General features: G+C 37.6%; 3 protein-coding genes and 1 pseudogene across 3 annotated transcripts; 1 reads left to right on the top strand and 3 right to left on the bottom strand.

Moving 5' to 3' along the window:
• Nucleotides 1-490: 490 nt before the first annotated feature.
• Nucleotides 491-5,198, bottom strand: LOC137720450 (3-phosphoinositide-dependent protein kinase 1-like). Its single transcript, XM_068459522.1, has 11 exons — nucleotides 4,516-5,198; nucleotides 3,548-3,728; nucleotides 3,328-3,380; nucleotides 3,061-3,162; nucleotides 2,882-2,990; nucleotides 2,711-2,789; nucleotides 2,378-2,543; nucleotides 1,990-2,124; nucleotides 1,700-1,857; nucleotides 1,205-1,427; nucleotides 491-967 (listed from the first exon to the last, which is right to left on the bottom strand). Exons 1-11 carry the CDS (start codon nucleotides 4,690-4,692, stop codon nucleotides 884-886), a joined length of 1,467 nt encoding a protein of 488 aa, XP_068315623.1. The 5' UTR covers nucleotides 4,693-5,198; the 3' UTR covers nucleotides 491-883.
• A 929-nt stretch (nucleotides 5,199-6,127) lies between these two features.
• On the bottom strand, nucleotides 6,128-8,009 carry LOC137719755 (uncharacterized; annotated as a pseudogene).
• A 2,349-nt stretch (nucleotides 8,010-10,358) lies between these two features.
• Nucleotides 10,359-13,070, top strand: LOC137720522 (probable inactive purple acid phosphatase 29). Its single transcript, XM_068459604.1, has 4 exons — nucleotides 10,359-10,835; nucleotides 11,059-11,453; nucleotides 11,627-12,077; nucleotides 12,798-13,070. Exons 1-4 carry the CDS (start codon nucleotides 10,463-10,465, stop codon nucleotides 12,827-12,829), a joined length of 1,251 nt encoding a protein of 416 aa, XP_068315705.1. The 5' UTR covers nucleotides 10,359-10,462; the 3' UTR covers nucleotides 12,830-13,070.
• On the bottom strand, nucleotides 13,035-15,451 carry LOC137719756 (cysteine-rich receptor-like protein kinase 10). Its single transcript, XM_068458784.1, has 7 exons — nucleotides 15,028-15,451; nucleotides 14,666-14,812; nucleotides 14,419-14,540; nucleotides 14,115-14,330; nucleotides 13,750-13,994; nucleotides 13,480-13,633; nucleotides 13,035-13,412 (listed from the first exon to the last, which is right to left on the bottom strand). Exons 1-7 carry the CDS (start codon nucleotides 15,449-15,451, stop codon nucleotides 13,035-13,037), a joined length of 1,686 nt encoding a protein of 561 aa, XP_068314885.1.
• Between the last annotated feature and the right edge of the window lie 1,427 nt (nucleotides 15,452-16,878).

Raw genomic sequence — 16,878 nt, forward strand, 5'->3', positions numbered from 1 at the left:
TAATTTGACATTTCTTTTGGAGATGATCTAATAAAGCACAGAAAATGATATATTCACAATAGTGAGTATTATATCATTGTCTAAGTATATAAAAATCAGGATTAGTCGAACAGTAGGCATTTGGGACATTAATATATGGTTACGAAGATAAAGACATCAATAATCATCTGCATAACATTTTGACCACTTCAACATTTACTGATAGAACAATAATTCGACGAGGGATGGATAATGGCACCGATAATCATCTGTAGCGGGTCAGCTATGAACAGGGTTCTGTGGTCGGTCTGTGGCCCTGGATGCCAAAGGCATCCTTGGGGTGGAGACGATGGGGTTGGTCCATGGATTTAGTCTCAAAACTTCTCAATTTTTTATCACAGCCATGAAATGATTCAGAACTCAAAAATCACCGCGCACACTTCTTTTACGTCGCCAATCATGCGGCGCAGGCACTTCTAAGGGTTGGTTGCAACAGCATCCATCTCAAGAGTTAGGAACAAGATGCAACAATTTCACATCTCACTTTGTTTATTTAGAGAAACATCATATCTTTCAATGTAAAGATATTTAAAAATTTCGTTAACTGGATTGTAACTTTAGATACAATAAACAAGTAATGATCCCAGCCCCTTTACAGACCCTACAACTTAGGACCTCACAAGTACAAAATTATGCCGCACAAAGCATGAAACGGGCGAAAAACCCTCTTCACATGCTTAGTTCTAGGCATCGGGAAGGACGGAAGCTTTGCACCTTGAAAAAGATGAATCCGCAGACACCGACCTCGTTCGTTAGATAATAATTACCCGTGGCAAATTTTGATCTTTGTTCCTCCTCACTATGATATCCAAAAAAAGAAATGTATGAAGACCACACACGGATTTCACCTATTTTGAAGCCCCTCAATTGCCTTCTTCCACTGCCAAGCTCTTTGTTTTGCATCCTCAAATTGCAGTACCTTTTTCGGCTGAAAAAATTACATAGTATCAGAAAAGGAAATGCAACTACGTAAAACTTGAGAAGCAATTTCATCAACTCAAGGCTATAACAGCATCGCATTTCATGGCACTCCAGAGTTCAATGTCATATTATCGTAAATACACTGTAAAGTATTTTCTCAGTAATAGAGCCATGCCGCAGAATCTTAGGGGAAACTGAGTGAAAATGATATGTGACTCAGAGAGAACAGGAAGTAAGGGCATACCGTACAAATCTTGAACTGTGATGGACTAGCGACTTGGATGCTGAAGTCATTAGAGTTGTCCGACCAGATTATATTTCCCTTCACTATTAGCTTTGCAGGATCCACATAAATCAATTTTGGCTTGTTGGTGAGGATAAGCTGCACCTTCTTGCTTGTCAGTTTCTGAATTTTCTTCACCATTGAGATCATAAGAACCGACTCTCCAGGCTCCAGGAATTGTTGCCTATTAGCATGGTAAAACATAGATTAAAACATCGACTTGGATTTCATAAAAGAAAGAAGCAAAGGCAATTGCTATAGTAATTAGAAATAAAACGTTTAACCTTCAAATCAAGTGTCAGTTAAGCATATTTAGATCCAAGATTCTTTCCAAGAAACAGGAATAACATTACACTTATTACACAGAAGTTCACAAAATACTTCGTAAGCAAAATAATCTAGGTCTTACAAGTAAAACAAGTGATGCTAAACGCAAAGCACAGGTGTAGAGAATACCATTTGGAATCAAAGGAATCAATTGAAGCAAGTCTAGTTACATGACCAGATCCTTCAGAAGAAGATGTGGCACCACTGTTACCCTCATTTTGTTTTGCTGCACCATCTCCAATGTGTAAGGGGTTCCATGAGTTATCGCGGCTATCACCCTTATCTGACTGAACACCAAAAGCATATAAACACAATGTTTTAATAAACAATCTAAAAATGCCCATGCAAGAATGGAATAATATAAGCAAGAGTTGAATTTCTCCATATAAATATTTCCAAAACAAAATTGAAATCCATACCCCCGTCTCCAAAGCCAGTTTTGGAGGAGTTTGTGCTCGTAAATTTTTCCAGTCAACTCCCTTAAAGAATGGATGCATCTTCAGTGCAGCATAACCGTCCGGTCCGGCACCTGGTCTTCTGCTGGGATCTAAATCCTGAAACAGTTACATTCCCAAGAACATAAGTGGTGTATAACTCCATATAATTTTGAAGAAAAAGAATCCCATAATTTTTTTTGATAATATGGATGTTGTCTTTCCAGTTCACCAAAAAAACATTTTTTGTTCCAGAGTGGGTGGAGAGCTATTTACTTGGTCTAACCAGCTGTCATCCTAAGGGAAGGCTAGATATCACTAGCACAATTACTAATAGAAGCTGAATTGCAATAAGTATAAGTTGATAGCTTACCAATAACCGGTCGATAAGGCCTTTAGCTTCCTCTGAAAAATTATTTGGAAACCTAAGATCTCTTGCTATAATTCTTTGGAAAATAAGCCACTCGCTTGCATCTTTGAACGGAGAAGTTCCTGAAAGCATTTGGTACAAGGTGCAACCAAGTGCCCAGAGGTCATTTCTGTTTTGATATTTTCAAACGAGCAAAAAAATATATGTTATCCTACATAGTTCATAATTTTTAAGAACAGACAAAATGAACAAGGAAAAAAAATAAAGAACAGAAAACTAGTAGTCAAAAGCAGTCAAAAACGTAAAAGCCCTAGTCACTCAACACAAGTGCCTTACCCGAAAGTTGCAGGCGAAGAATTCAGGACTTCGGGAGGGACATAAGCAGCTGTCCCCACAAATGTGCAGGCCTTATCATCTACACAATCATCCAGAAAAGAATTTTGTCATATTAATCAAATTTCAAACTTGGAACCATGGAGCCTTCTCATGACTAAAATTATAAGATACCTGATGCTGCATTCGGAAGAACCGTAATTCGGCTATCCTGCATGGGCTTTACACTCCCAAAATCAGCAATCTTAATGTTACCCTCTGATGTAAGAAGCAAGTTCTCTGGCTGCCATTTGAAAATCTATTAGCATTTTCAAATGATTAAGTTGCACATAAGTATAGTCTTGATAGAATACCTTTATATCTCTGTGAATCAATCCCATACTATGTATGTATTCAAGTGCGTCTACAACTTCTGCTGCATAGAAGCGAGCTTCATCCTCAGAGAGACGACCTTTCTGCGCACAATTCAAGAACAAAATATAATATTTACATAATCCTTGATGTGCAATTAAGCATGAAAATCACATCATCAAGGGGATTCGATTCTCTCATTGAAAAGGTAAAGGCAGAGGAATTTGAGAATAACATGGAAAACAAATGTTTTTAAGGTTAAAGCTCACCCTAGTTATTTGATCAAAAAGTTCTCCACCTTCACAGGATTCAAGTGCCATGTCTTCGCACAAAATTAGAGAGGCCGGTGTCAAATAGATTCCGGAATGGGAATACAACAACCAATAAATAACAAAGAATACAAAGACACTGAACCAGAAAAAATACGTGAATCTGAAACAAGTACAGAAGATATGGAGATTTCTAAAAGGTTACAACCAGAATACCTACACAATGAAAAGGAATCTTGAAAGGTAAAGAATAGCCGCACAATTCCTGGATGATCCAGCTGATCAAGAACAATACGTTCCAACTTCACATAAGCTGTTTTATTTTCTTTGGTGATGAATTTTTTGTCCATGACCTTTAATGCATAGACAGTTCCAGTGTCCTTCTTCTTAGCTCTCACAACCTGAAATTTATTGGAAATCAGAGACAAATAAGAACACAGCAAACTTTAAGCATCACAAACAGTTCAGCAGCCATATGTATATTGTATTCTTTCATCGATTAAAAGTTTTGAAACATGTTCATTATGACAGCAATCACATAGCCAGCAACATCCTTATAAGAATACCAGCAACATCCTTATAAAATATCAGGAAGTGAACTATCTTTAATTCCTGTCGAAACTGAAGCCTATAGAGAACCCAAAAATCTGATATTTTCCCGACTCGCCTTGTAATCTCAAAACTTCTTCTACCAGCGTGATAACATATTAGCAAACTGAAAATCCTATGTCCATAATCCCAAGATTCCCAACTAAAAATCCTATGTCCTTGAATTTACTATAAGCTCACACCAATCAAATGCAGGTTTGAAACTCTGAAAGTCCCAAGTAAAAACACAAAGCACATAAGCATCCCAACTTATAAAACTGATCGACCCATGTAACAGTTATTTTTCTCCTTCCATTACATTGTAAAATTTTAGCAATTTTTCGACTAGTTTATGCAAAGTTGCGAAATATAGCAAAAGCAGGACTTCCTTCAAACCACAGGGTATGTTCTTTTGCAACAATTGATATTTTCCACAACCTATTAGCAATTATTATAAATTTGCAAGAAATTTATAGCATTTACAAATGAATTGCATCATTCAAACTACAAGAAAACCCCAGATGACAAAACACCAATTTAACAAAATCAAAACAACAAATAAACCAATAAATTTAAATAAAAAAAAATTAAAAATGGGACCTTGGAGTAGGAACCAACGCCATAGATCTTGCCCAATTCAAAGTCTTGAATGGTGAAATGCTCCTGGGGAGCCCTGAAAGCGAAACTCTTGGATCTCGGAACATTGCTGTTGGCACCATTAGAAGAATTCCCCTGAATCTTCAACTTAGCATCAAAATCTTTCTCCATTGCCAACATATCTTTTCTCTCCCAATACGCCTTTACATGTTAAGCACTCTCTCTCTCTAGAAACCCAATTTCTCTCTCTACAGGAAAAGCCTTGGGAGGAGAGCAAAGACCATCACTTGGATGGGAAGAGAGTTCCCTTGTCCCCCTTTCTCTGATATTCTCCTCTGTAAAAAGAAAAGGTGAGGAGGAGAATTGGACTAGATGGGATTGGATTCCTGATTGTTTGAAATGTGGGTATGTGTGTATTCAGAGGAGGGTGAGCAGCTTTAGCTTTGGTTCCAATTTCAAAACCCTAGAAAGTAGAGAGATTGAATTATTGTGTAATGGGGAGGGGGGAGAGAGAGAGAGAGAGAGAGAGTGTGTGTGTGTGTGGAGTAATATTAGTTATTGGATGGAGGAGAGGAGAGGGAGGTATGGGGATGGAAGAAGAGAGGAGAGAGGGCACATGCCACATGGGATTCAATGATGAATGGATGGATGGCTTGTTACCCAACCCCTAAAGCCCTAAAAATGGAAAATTGGAGGGAGTGGCGATGAAATTTGCTCATGCATTTGCCATTGCTGGTGTTATGATTGTATGCTTTCTAAGCCCTTTTGTGGATGTGGAGGAGAGAGCATTGCAATGTCTACTGGGCTTCTCACTAACGGGTCAAAATATTAAGTAATGTTTTCTGGTCAAACTTATTTAACACAAAATTGTTTATATTATTAATCTGTGATTTGAACCGTAAATTAAAAAAAGAAGCTATCCAATAATGAGTCTAAATTTCTATATCTATAATACCTTATGTTGTCGGATTGTCTGATAAAGAGAACATTTCCAAAAGATAATCAATTTCAGTTGTTTTTTATGAACGAAGTGATGACATAGAAATGGAAGTACAAATGGTGAAAATAAGTGCAATGGCATAAATGGTATTTAGATTCAATGGAAGGTTCAGTTGGTCCTGTTAGGCACCCAAATACACAAAAGATAATAACATAACAGAAAATTTGCAAAACTTTCCGGTTTCCGGCAACAACGGAACACGGTTGTGTCATTCAGCATGAGTTTGCTTTCCCTAAAACTTCCTATATCGTTTTCTTCCATTTCAATTCGAAACTAGCCATTGCCTGGACCATGTCCATTTTGTTGATTTTCGTCCTCAACACCGTTTATATCTCCATAATGAGCCCATGGTAGAAATGACTCCAATAAGACTGCAAGTGCATTTCGATTTGCAACATCGCATGGAGCACGGCCAAACTCCACCGGATTGCCAACATTTGCAACATTACCGGGAGCATGGCGGGGCAGTTGGCACTCACAAAGAGAAATCTGAAACTAACAAGTGGGCGTACCTATAGCAAACAAGCAAGCAGTCAGTCATTCTACCAAATTCAGGTTTAACATAAGCATATATAACTTTGTAAGCAGTCAGTCATTCTACTAAACTTTGTAAGTTTAGTCAATGCAGAACATGGCCCCCATTGGATCATCAGAATCTAGTGAAAGTAACAACTTGCAAACTTCTAAAGCAGATCGATGGCAACCACGCCTATCCATATTTCTCGTGTGAGTAAAAGGTACCGTGAACAGAGGCTTGTTTGTTTCATGGCTGTATTTTAGTTGACAATTACCCTGCAAGGGTGTGAACATTGGATTCCATGCACATTCCAAAGCATATGAGCATTTCGAGATAAGTTCAGCTGATATTTGATGTTCACCCGAAAACTTATAGTACGCAGCCATGGTTATAAGTGAATCCAAATGATAAGGATTGTATAACAAAATACTTGCAATTCCATCGATATCATGTATAGCTTTGGCAGCTTCAAATGCCCTCTGAGCTTGAAGGTAGGATGAGGAATGTACATATCTGCACATAAGATCAAAATCCAGATTATGATGCATGAATCAAAACCAAACCAAAAGGACGCGAGATCACATATCATATTTGAGAACTACTTTCTTGACAACGGTTAACAATTCCCTACATTGACTCAAGCCCATCAGTAGCACCAGCTTTCTTCTAAGTGCAGAAAAAATTGATAGCACTAGCAGTTTTTGTACTCATTTCAAGATACAACAACAAGCAAAGAGAATGATCCTACCGAACGTGGTGATATCCATCAATCACTTGAAGAAATTCCATGGAAAAAGAGCCACCCAGCGACGCCAATGCTCTGATGCAGTGACAAGTATGGTTTTTCTAGGAATATGAGCAGCACATCTTCCACCACGCACCAGTCTAGAACTGCCACCACTTCGCTCATATTTCTCAAAGGACTTTACCACCTTAGAGCCAAAGATTCTCCGCAGCTCAGTGTCAGCACAGAGGGCGCACACGGCTTAGCCAAATTCTCACAACCATTTCCGCTGGCTGCTTTTTCCGGGGCATCCAAAGAAATGGATTCAAGAATCCCATCCAAGGGCTTTTCGACATTGGAAGCAGCCGAAGAAGAGAAGAAGCCTCCTTGCTTTTCTTCTTTTTCTTCTTCTTTGATTTTTGATCGTTGGTTGAAGCTACACCGGCCTTCGTTTTCAGCTCAGGCACAACAACCACGGGTTCATCAACAGTTTCTGATTCATCCTCCTGCAACCACCCAAGATCCCCACAAAAAATTAGAAAAAACACCCTGACAATTTTAAGTTCTATACAAAAACTCTTCAAGAGCTCAATCGGAGAAAAAAAGCCCCATACCTATCCACTTGTCATGCTCTAACTGATTCTTACTCTCCCATTTCCAATTCAATTCGGTTTTTTCTAAAGTTTCGAGTTTGAAGTGTTTTTCTCTAAAGTGCAAAGTTTCGACGGCTTAGGCTCCAAAAAAACATCCAAAGTAAAACCCTTTTAACGTATCCAACGACAACCCATCACAGCTAGAAGATCACTCAGCACATTGAACGCAAAAATCAATAAAATTTTCACCATTTAAATTATAATTCGTTTCATTTTCTTAAATCCACTTAAAAGCAAAAAATAAGAATAAAATTAAATAAAGTGAACCTGGTGGTTGTCGTTGTCGCCGCCGCCGTTGAGGAGGTCAAGGGGATTGATTTTAACTTTTCCATTGAGCTGCTGGCTTTCTTCTCCTTCTGATTCGGATACTATTACGTGTCGGTCTTCTTCTTCTTCTTGTTCCTTCAAAACTTTCTTCAGCATTCGACCCGACATCGCCGCAGTAATCCGAAGCTCGATTCTCTCAAAATTCTCAATCTTTTCTATTCAAATCAGCTTCAGTGATTCACCAACCGACAAATAAAACTCAAATTGCCAAAAAACTCGAGCTCGAGTCCAAATTCGATTGCTGGATTCTGGATATCCCAATAGGAAACAAGATGACTAAACGACATCACTTCGGTGCTGGTTTGGTCAATTTGCCACGATAAGTCGATAACAATAGTATTATGAGTTTATATTTGGGTAAATTGCATTTTACTTCCTCGGGTTTGAGTATAATTGCAAACTTATATAATATTTTTAAAATATTTCAATCTCATACTCAAACTTTTATTTTGTTACAATTTTATAAATCCATTAATTAAACCGTTAAGTGATGACGTGACAAATACACAACTCACATATTTGATCATATGGCATATAAAAAATAATTGGTTATCAAAAAACAATTTAGTATTATCATTTATATTTGGATAAATTACATTTTACTTCTTCAGGTTTGAGTGCAATTGCAATCTTATACAATATTTTAAAAATATTTCAATCTCATACTCAAACTTTTATTTTGTTACAATTTCATACATCTGTTAATTAAACCGTTAAATAATGACGTGACAAATACATGACCCACATATTTGATCATGTGGTATATAAAAAATAATTGGTTATCAAAAAACAATTTAAACAAAAAAATTAAGTGTTGTTTAAACAAACAATATGATTTATAATAAAGGTTTGAGAGTGGGCTAATAATATGGTTCAAATTTATCTTTGATGGGAATCGAATATAAAATTTTCACTTACAAGTGAAAAGAATACTACTAAATCATAATACTAAGGGCTGCATATGTAATTTTAGTATTAAAAAAGTTAGATTTAGTCCAAATTTTGATAGTGTATTTAGTAAAAACTCAAAAATTGTATATCTTCAAATTTAACTCTTTGATTAACTTGCTACATAACAAACTTTGAGTGAATGTTTCATTCCTATTTTACCCCCAATGAGTAGTTGGTACACGTAATGCTCATTAATTATTAACTTATGACATGTATTTAATGTTCTCTCTAAAACGTTTTGAGTAATATTTATTTATATTTAAAAAGTGAGATAATCGGTGGCAAATCACGGTTATCCACTTTTTTCAGGAACTGAAAAGACTTACTGAGGCATTATAGCCTCCCTCTGGCCACAAGTCTGGCTTCCACAATAACAGCGGGCTTCAAACCTGAGACCTCCAATTTTTAGTTTTAAGGAAACTTCGTAATCCGCCTTTTACCACAAGGGTAGACCAATTTTTTAAACAATATTTACAAATCAAGTGATATGTCACAAATAGAAAATAAACACATTAATCAACACTTAAGTTATAATTTAATCATTAACAACAGCGTTATACGATATACAAAATATCACCTAAAAAATAGTCCCCCTCGTATTATCCCTTTTTATTCAATGTAGTTGGCACACAAGCTGGCATGTTAGTTGTTATTGCAAATTGTTGAGGTGTGTGCTATTCACACACTACTTTTTAGTTTTCACACACTTTTAGTTAATTTCTGTTATTTGAATCTGATTCGAGACTAAAAATTAAAAGTGTGTGTGTGAAGTAAAAATAGATGCGTAGATAGCACATTCCTTATACAGTTAGGCATATTGTACACGTGGACAAACAAGAGTTTACTTCAAACTTTGTTGCGATAAGAAAATTGTCAGATCTTTTTCCTAGGAATCCTAAGGATTCCGTGATTGTAACCGTTCATCGTAAATTATGTAGTCAGTTTTTGTTAAATACTATTTATATTTAATTTTAAAATTTAAATTTAAAATAATTTATAATTACATGAAATACGATAAATAATAATAATCACAAAATTCTTAGTTTTCTTGAAAAAAGAATCCTTCAAGGATCATTTTCCAAGAAAAGTAAGTGTGAGGTTACAAATAACAAAGCTGCACTAATGACGCTGCAGCTTGTATGATTGTATCTAATCCGCTGGGGAATATGCTTGCAGGGATTCTAAATCTATCACTTTCTTGCAATTAGTGCTTAATCAATTACACAGAGAGGGACAAGGATTATTTGCCCTCCACTTCAGATGCCCTTTTTGTGCTTTCTTATTTATGTGATCATGGTTAAATCATGTAAATATTATATATTATTATTTATTTTTATCTTATTATTTTTATAAAAAAATAATATAAAATATTGATATAACTTAAATGTGACCACACAAAACAGAACGACATGGAAAGGGCACTGGAAGTGGAGGGCAGCCAATTCTTGTCCCAGACATAGATACTTAACAAAGAGTCAAATAACATGGTAAACAGATATAAAGCGTTGAGTTGAACGAGAAATTTTTTATTCTGACCAGAACAGATGAGAAATTTTATTTTTTATATTATTAATTTTTTAACACATATACTCTATTATTTATGATATATATGCTAAAAACTTAATAACTTAAAAAATAAAATTCCACGTCACTATTATTAAAACATTTCCATCACGACTACAAATTTCTGAGTTGAAGAGGGAACTATAAACGATTACGATTAATATTAAACTCGTGTCAGACTGAGAGTGATATTTTGTTTGGTTGGTGAGTTTATAATGGTGGTTCAGAGTCTCTGTTGTGGAGATGAGAGTGGTGCAGTGACAGTGAGGATGAAGAGGGACAGGGAGGTGCTAAGGAGTCTATTTTTAGCGGCGGTGGTGGTGATGGCGCTGCTTCCGATATGGGGTATGGCCGCCGCAGAACAACAGCACCACCAACGAGGTGGAGGTGGGGAGAAGAAGCTGAGGTTTGGGACAGATGGGCAGTTTAAGATTCTGCAAGTGGCGGATATGCACTATGCCGATGGCAAGACCACGCCCTGTTTGGATGTGCTGCCGTCCCAGTTTCCAACTTGCTCTGACCTCAACACCACCGCCTTTGTCCTCCGCATGATCGAGGCGGAGAAGCCGAATCTCATCGTCTTCACCGGTATTTGTCCCCCCCTTCTCATCATTGCTGTTGATGCTTATAGACAAGGACATTGATGCAAAACATAATCTTCTGTCCACTATTTAGCTGATGATCATTGGTTTTGGTTTAGCATAGGACATCGTTTTAGCTGATAAGCACTGTATTTTGTTTATCAAAGTTTTGATTTAGCCATGATACTCGGCTTTCTGATTGGTTCTCCAATCTGAACTTTGTGTAACAGGAGATAACATATTCGGGTTTGATGCCACGAATGGTGCTAAATCTTTGAACGAGGCATACGCCCCAGCAATCGCGTCCAACATCCCGTGGGCAGCTGTGTTGGGGAACCATGATCAGGAATCCGACCTCTCGAGGGAAGGGGTAATGAAACACATAGTTGGGTTGAAGAACACTCTGGCTCAAGTTAATCCTTTAAACCAAGATGTTATTGATGGTTTTGGGAACTATAACCTAGAGGTCGCCGGAGTTGGGGGTTCTGGTTTTGAAAACAAATCGGTTCTCAATCTTTACTTCCTTGACAGCGGAGATTACTCCACGGTTCCTTCCATCGGTGGTTATGGTTGGATCAAACCCTCCCAACAATATTGGTTTGAACAAACTTCTGCAAAGCTTCAGGTACTAATTTGGCTATTTTGCTCACCGTTTTTTTTATGGATCACATGTACCTAAACTAGTCATTTCCATCAACCCTTGCACAAGATCGATATGTGATGATTAAGATCCGCATTGACTTTGAGCAAGTAACTTATTTCCAATTAGTGCTGATGAGACCCTTTATTCCCCTGCAGAAAGCGTACATAAGCAAGCCACTGCCCCAGAAAGCACCTGCGCCAGGGCTCGCATACTTTCACATACCATTGCCGGAATTTGCTAGTTTTGACTCATCAAACTTTACCGGAGTGAGGCAAGAAGGCATTAGCTCTGCCTCTGTGAACTCGGGCTTCTTCACAACCATGGTTGCAGCAGGAGATGTGAAGGCAGTGTTCACAGGTCATGATCACCTCAATGACTTCTGCGGGGAGCTAACTGGCATAAATCTTTGTTATGCTGGGGGATTTGGATACCATGCTTATGGGAAGGCTGGATGGGAACGGAGAGCAAGGGTTGTGGTAGCAAACTTAGAGAAAACGAAAAGGGGAGGATGGGGAGTGGTCAAGTCAATCAAAACATGGAAGCGCCTTGATGATGAGCACCTCACTGCTATTGATGGTCAGGTTATCTGGAGCAAGAGCTCTGTAGGTATGTATTCCTTGAAGGAGCACGAAAACTTTCATTACTGCCCACCTAGCTCTTTCTAGACATTGATGAGTGGTCTTCTAGGAACATATTTAGTGGTCTATGTTCCATTTATGCATAAAATAACAACGTAACAAGCTTGTGATTGACTAAATAATCATTTGCATCCATGTAGGCTTTTTACTTGAGTTTGTTCCATGGATAGATAATCCTTATATGCTCATCAATGTGGAGATGTTTTATTGCCCAAAACTTCGGCCTGTTCACTAAAAGTTGCAGTTTTCTGAACAACTTGTTAAGTTGTTCGATCCCATGCTTATGTGATACTGGATCTAGAGTTGTGTTTTTATCTGTCCAGCTTGTTATAATTAATATAACAGCTTTGCCACAATAATACGACAGTAAAATTGTTTCTTCGGCTTCTCAACTTTCTTCATTGTGTTGGTCGCAAGGCATCATTACTTGCTGCTAAAGGAATCCCTTATACACGGAGACTCTAGTTTCCTCATACACTTCTAGACCATCTTAGCCAAACACCTTCTCCCCATTTCTCACTCAAAATCCAAAAAGAGAAGCCGGAAACATCTGATCTTGATCTATGATAATGATGAATTGTGTTAAATATTGTATCCGCTGCTTCAACTGTCATTATGGTATAATATGTGTTTCTCACATACTATCGCCTGCTTCATCTCATTTTCTTGTTTCATCTATATTGAACAGGTATTCGTAGAAAACCTGTTGGCGGTAATTGAGTAACGAGCACAAGGCAAGAAACGAGGCATAAGAAAGTTGTGGAAATCCTGGCGAGGAAATTGTCATTTGTTTGTTTGTAATTTAACAGACAATAAATGAAATCTATCAAAAAAGGGCGTAATGTACTGTTTGTATGCTATGTAAGTGCATTCTGAAATAAGGTAAGCAGGACCCAGAAAAATGATGTAACAAGGTTGATTGTCATTATACTATAGACCGGTTATCTACAATTGGTGACAATTTGTTGATCGTGCAAGCCATCGTCGCTGCAGCAAATTCTCTACGCGGGACATCTTCTGAAATCGTCAAACCATTTGCAGACCAACTATGAGCACTTGTTTGATGTCGGTGAGCAGTAGATCTTCCGGCAAAGAAGGCTGGTTGCTCGGGTTTGGAAAAACTAATTGTTTCAGTTTTCATCATTAGAGCAACTGATGACATGGTTGGCCTATGATTGGCATCTTGTTGAACACATAATAATCCGATATGGATGTATCTCGAAAATTCCTCTGCGCTGCATGAATCTTTCAACAATGGATCCATCAGCTCCAACACTTTCCCTTCATTCCACAACTGCCAATCCTGCATGCGGTCGAGGATGTAAAAGTAACACATCTAATTAAGTTGATAGGTAGTTAATCAGGCTTACATGTGCTAAAAGAGTAGCTGCAGTATCTGCGACATGAAAGCCTAAAAAGTTCCTTCTCCCAGTTACGATCTCAAGCAAGAGTACGCCGAAGCTAAAAACATTTGATTTTATGGAGCAAAACCCGCCCATAGCATATTTGGGAGTCATGTAACCACTAATTGCATGTCCAAAATAGTTGCAATCAAAGATGAGTTATCAAAGTCAATAAATATAGGTATATAAATAAGTTGTTTGAGACTAAGCATAGAGGTATAATGAAGTTCAAGAAACTAAGTACCGTCAATTCTTCTCGTGTTTCCTTCAGTTTGATCATCAACTCCAAACATTCTAGCCATCCCAAAGTTTGATATTTTTGGATTCATATTAACATCTAATAGGATATTGCTTGGTTTCAAATCGCGATGTATAACTCTAAGCCTTGAATCTTCATGAAGATATAGAATTTCTTGAGCTATTCCTCCTATTATCATGCAATGTCTCGACCAATCCAATTGTTCTCGTTTTTCAATTCTATACTCACATTAATCGGCGAACAAAGAGTAGTAAGAAATAATATATGCAAGAAATAACAGACAGTTAACAAACAAACCACACACATGTATGCAGATATATTCAAGTGATATATGCATTTATACACCATTTAGAAAATAATCAAGACTTTTGTCAGGCACATATTCATAGACAAGTATGGTTTCTTCTCCTTCCAAGCAAAATCCCAGAAGCTTCACTAGATTTCTGTGCTGAAGCTTGGCTATCAATAGAAGTTCATTCTTAAGCTCTTGTACACCTTGCACCGAGCTTTTCGACAACCTCTTTACTGCTATTTCTTGTCCATTAACACCAAGCGTTCCCTGAAAAATATATATCCCTGTCAGGTATATGTAGGAATTATGATAAGCACACCTCTGTGTGTGTGTGTGTGTGTGTAAAGTTTTATACCTTGAAAACTTCACCAAATCCGCCTTGACCTAACTTATTACTATCAGAAAACTTGTTTGTTGCAGTTTCAATAGTTTCCAAGTCAAGTTGCAAGGACTCAACAGCTGCTATATCATTTCTAGCTATTAAGAAATTAAATTAAGCAGTGATTATAATGAGTTCATCAGAAGATTACACGTAATTGACATAGGAAAACATAAAAGAACAAGTGATCGACTGAATTTAATTGTTTGCTTCTTCTTTTTACCATTCTTTTCTTCTCCCTGGACTTTATGCTTGTTTCGTGATGATCTCCTCCTGCCTGGGAAGTAGTAGCCAATAGCTACAAGCACCGCGCAGACATTAATAGAAGCAACAATACTGGCGACGATTACTGGCAATGGTTTTCTTCTCCCTATACATGAACAAGTTTTTAAATATAAACTTTTGAAAACCGTTTTCCAAGGATCCGTTTAGATTTGATACCAAGGCTTGACTTGAGATTAAAACATTAAATGTATATATTCCTGGTCACTAGACCAAGATAAGATTTCTCATAGCCGTTTTGTGTGACGGCAACATGACATGCACTAATATAAATGTGTATATTTATATCATCAACTCTATTACCTTGAGGAGGAGGAGGAGGAGGAGGAGGAGGAATATGATGAACCCGTGGTTTCCCGTAAAAGGGGACAGTTTCGTACCTGACATTACAACTGGGACAGATAAATTGTCCTCCATCGATTCCTCCATTGGTTGAAACTACATGTGCTACGGCTACCCTAAGACAGGAATTGCAAACTGCAGTGGAGAGGTCCTGCGTGCACTGCGCAAGGCTGTACAGCGTAATATTCGACCCTGTAACATGCACTTCCTTGGTTGCAAACTTGGAAGAAGCCTTGGAAGCCTCGGTGACTAAATCATTCAAAATACTCTCCCCAGGCATGTCTGCAGAGCATGCAACACCAACTCCTAAGATTGAAATCAAGCTCTCTTCAAATTTCATGCGAATCCTTGTGCTAGCCTCAATTACATGCTGTTTTGCGCTCATCTCTCCTTGGCCTGGAGTTTATGTGAAGGGCATTAATATGTGTTATCTACATTGGTGCATTTGAGGGTGTGATTCCGTTCTTACTGCCTTTTTAGCCCATCTTTCTGTGCAAATTATTCTTACATGTTGCGACTAATACATTCAATCCTCGCAGCGAAGCGCAGGCACATTTTCTAGTAAGAACTATTGTGAGGTAAATAATAAATATAAGGAGGTGATTTACTCTCTATTTCTAGCAATTAGATTGAATAAATCACACAAAGACAACATACATGATTAAACAAACAGTGGGGTAGAGAAATAGAGGTAAATCGTAAAGCTAAGATGAATCCTGACATCTATCATAATCCTCAGTTTTCTTCACCTTCCTTGTCATGGCAGAATTCGCATACCAGTGGGGCATGGATTTGTTGGGAAATGGTCCTTATTTAGATGGATTGACGTGTTATATTGTCACGTACATTGTCAACCTAGACCAGTGATAATGCACACTCTTTCTTTGATATGTGGGTCCAAAGTATATTGTCAACCTAGACCAGTGATAATGTGCATATATGTGGGTCCAAAGTACATTGTCAATCTAGATCAGTGATAATGTGCACTCTTTCTTTGATATGTGGGTCCATATTCGTAGTATAGAAATGTATTCATTTTCTCTGCATTGACTAGACCTATGATACAATCAGTTGAATGATTATTAGTTTTTATCATGTTGTGCCTTTGTCTATGTGGAACTGAGATTTCAAATTACAACATCACTAGAATACAAACCATAGTTGAATATAATAAAATAAACAAGAAATAAAGACACCGAAAAATTTACGAGTTTCAGCAAAATCCTGCCTACGTCCCCAGAGAGATATTGCTCTTCACTATGAGAATAATAATAAGTACAAAATACACTTGAGTTAAATTAACATAAATCAAAACCAAAACCCTTGTACACCATCTTACAGTATTTCACAAGAGGTCACCCAACCCCAAGATGCCACTCTTTTCTCTCTGATTTTCTCTCCTCTGTGTTCCCCTTCGGATGCTTACCAAATGCACAAATATTACATCTAGTTAAATGCATACACCAGCAACCCATTAAACTGACACCAACAACTAAGACCAATTGGTCTTTAGTTCACACGCCAAATTCAAACTCTTTGCTGTACGTAGTCTATAGCGTGCAATCCTTGAACGAAGACTTCCACGCCAAAACCGAAATTAATCACAACAATTAAGTCTATACAAATGAATTTGTTTTGGCATAAAAACTCTCCTTCAGCTTTCACCGTCCTGTTCGGGATAAAATCTACGAAACACACACTATTAGTTTTGTATCTAGTTCTAATTTCAACTGTGGAAGTAATAAACTACAAGGCAAAGGAACATAAGAAAGACCTTATGGGAGTCAAGACCGAATGGGCTTGCTCTAGAAC

Source organism: Pyrus communis, chromosome 16 (genome assembly GCF_963583255.1).
Source record: "Pyrus communis chromosome 16, drPyrComm1.1, whole genome shotgun sequence".
Classification (NCBI taxonomy): Eukaryota; Viridiplantae; Streptophyta; class Magnoliopsida; order Rosales; family Rosaceae; genus Pyrus; species Pyrus communis.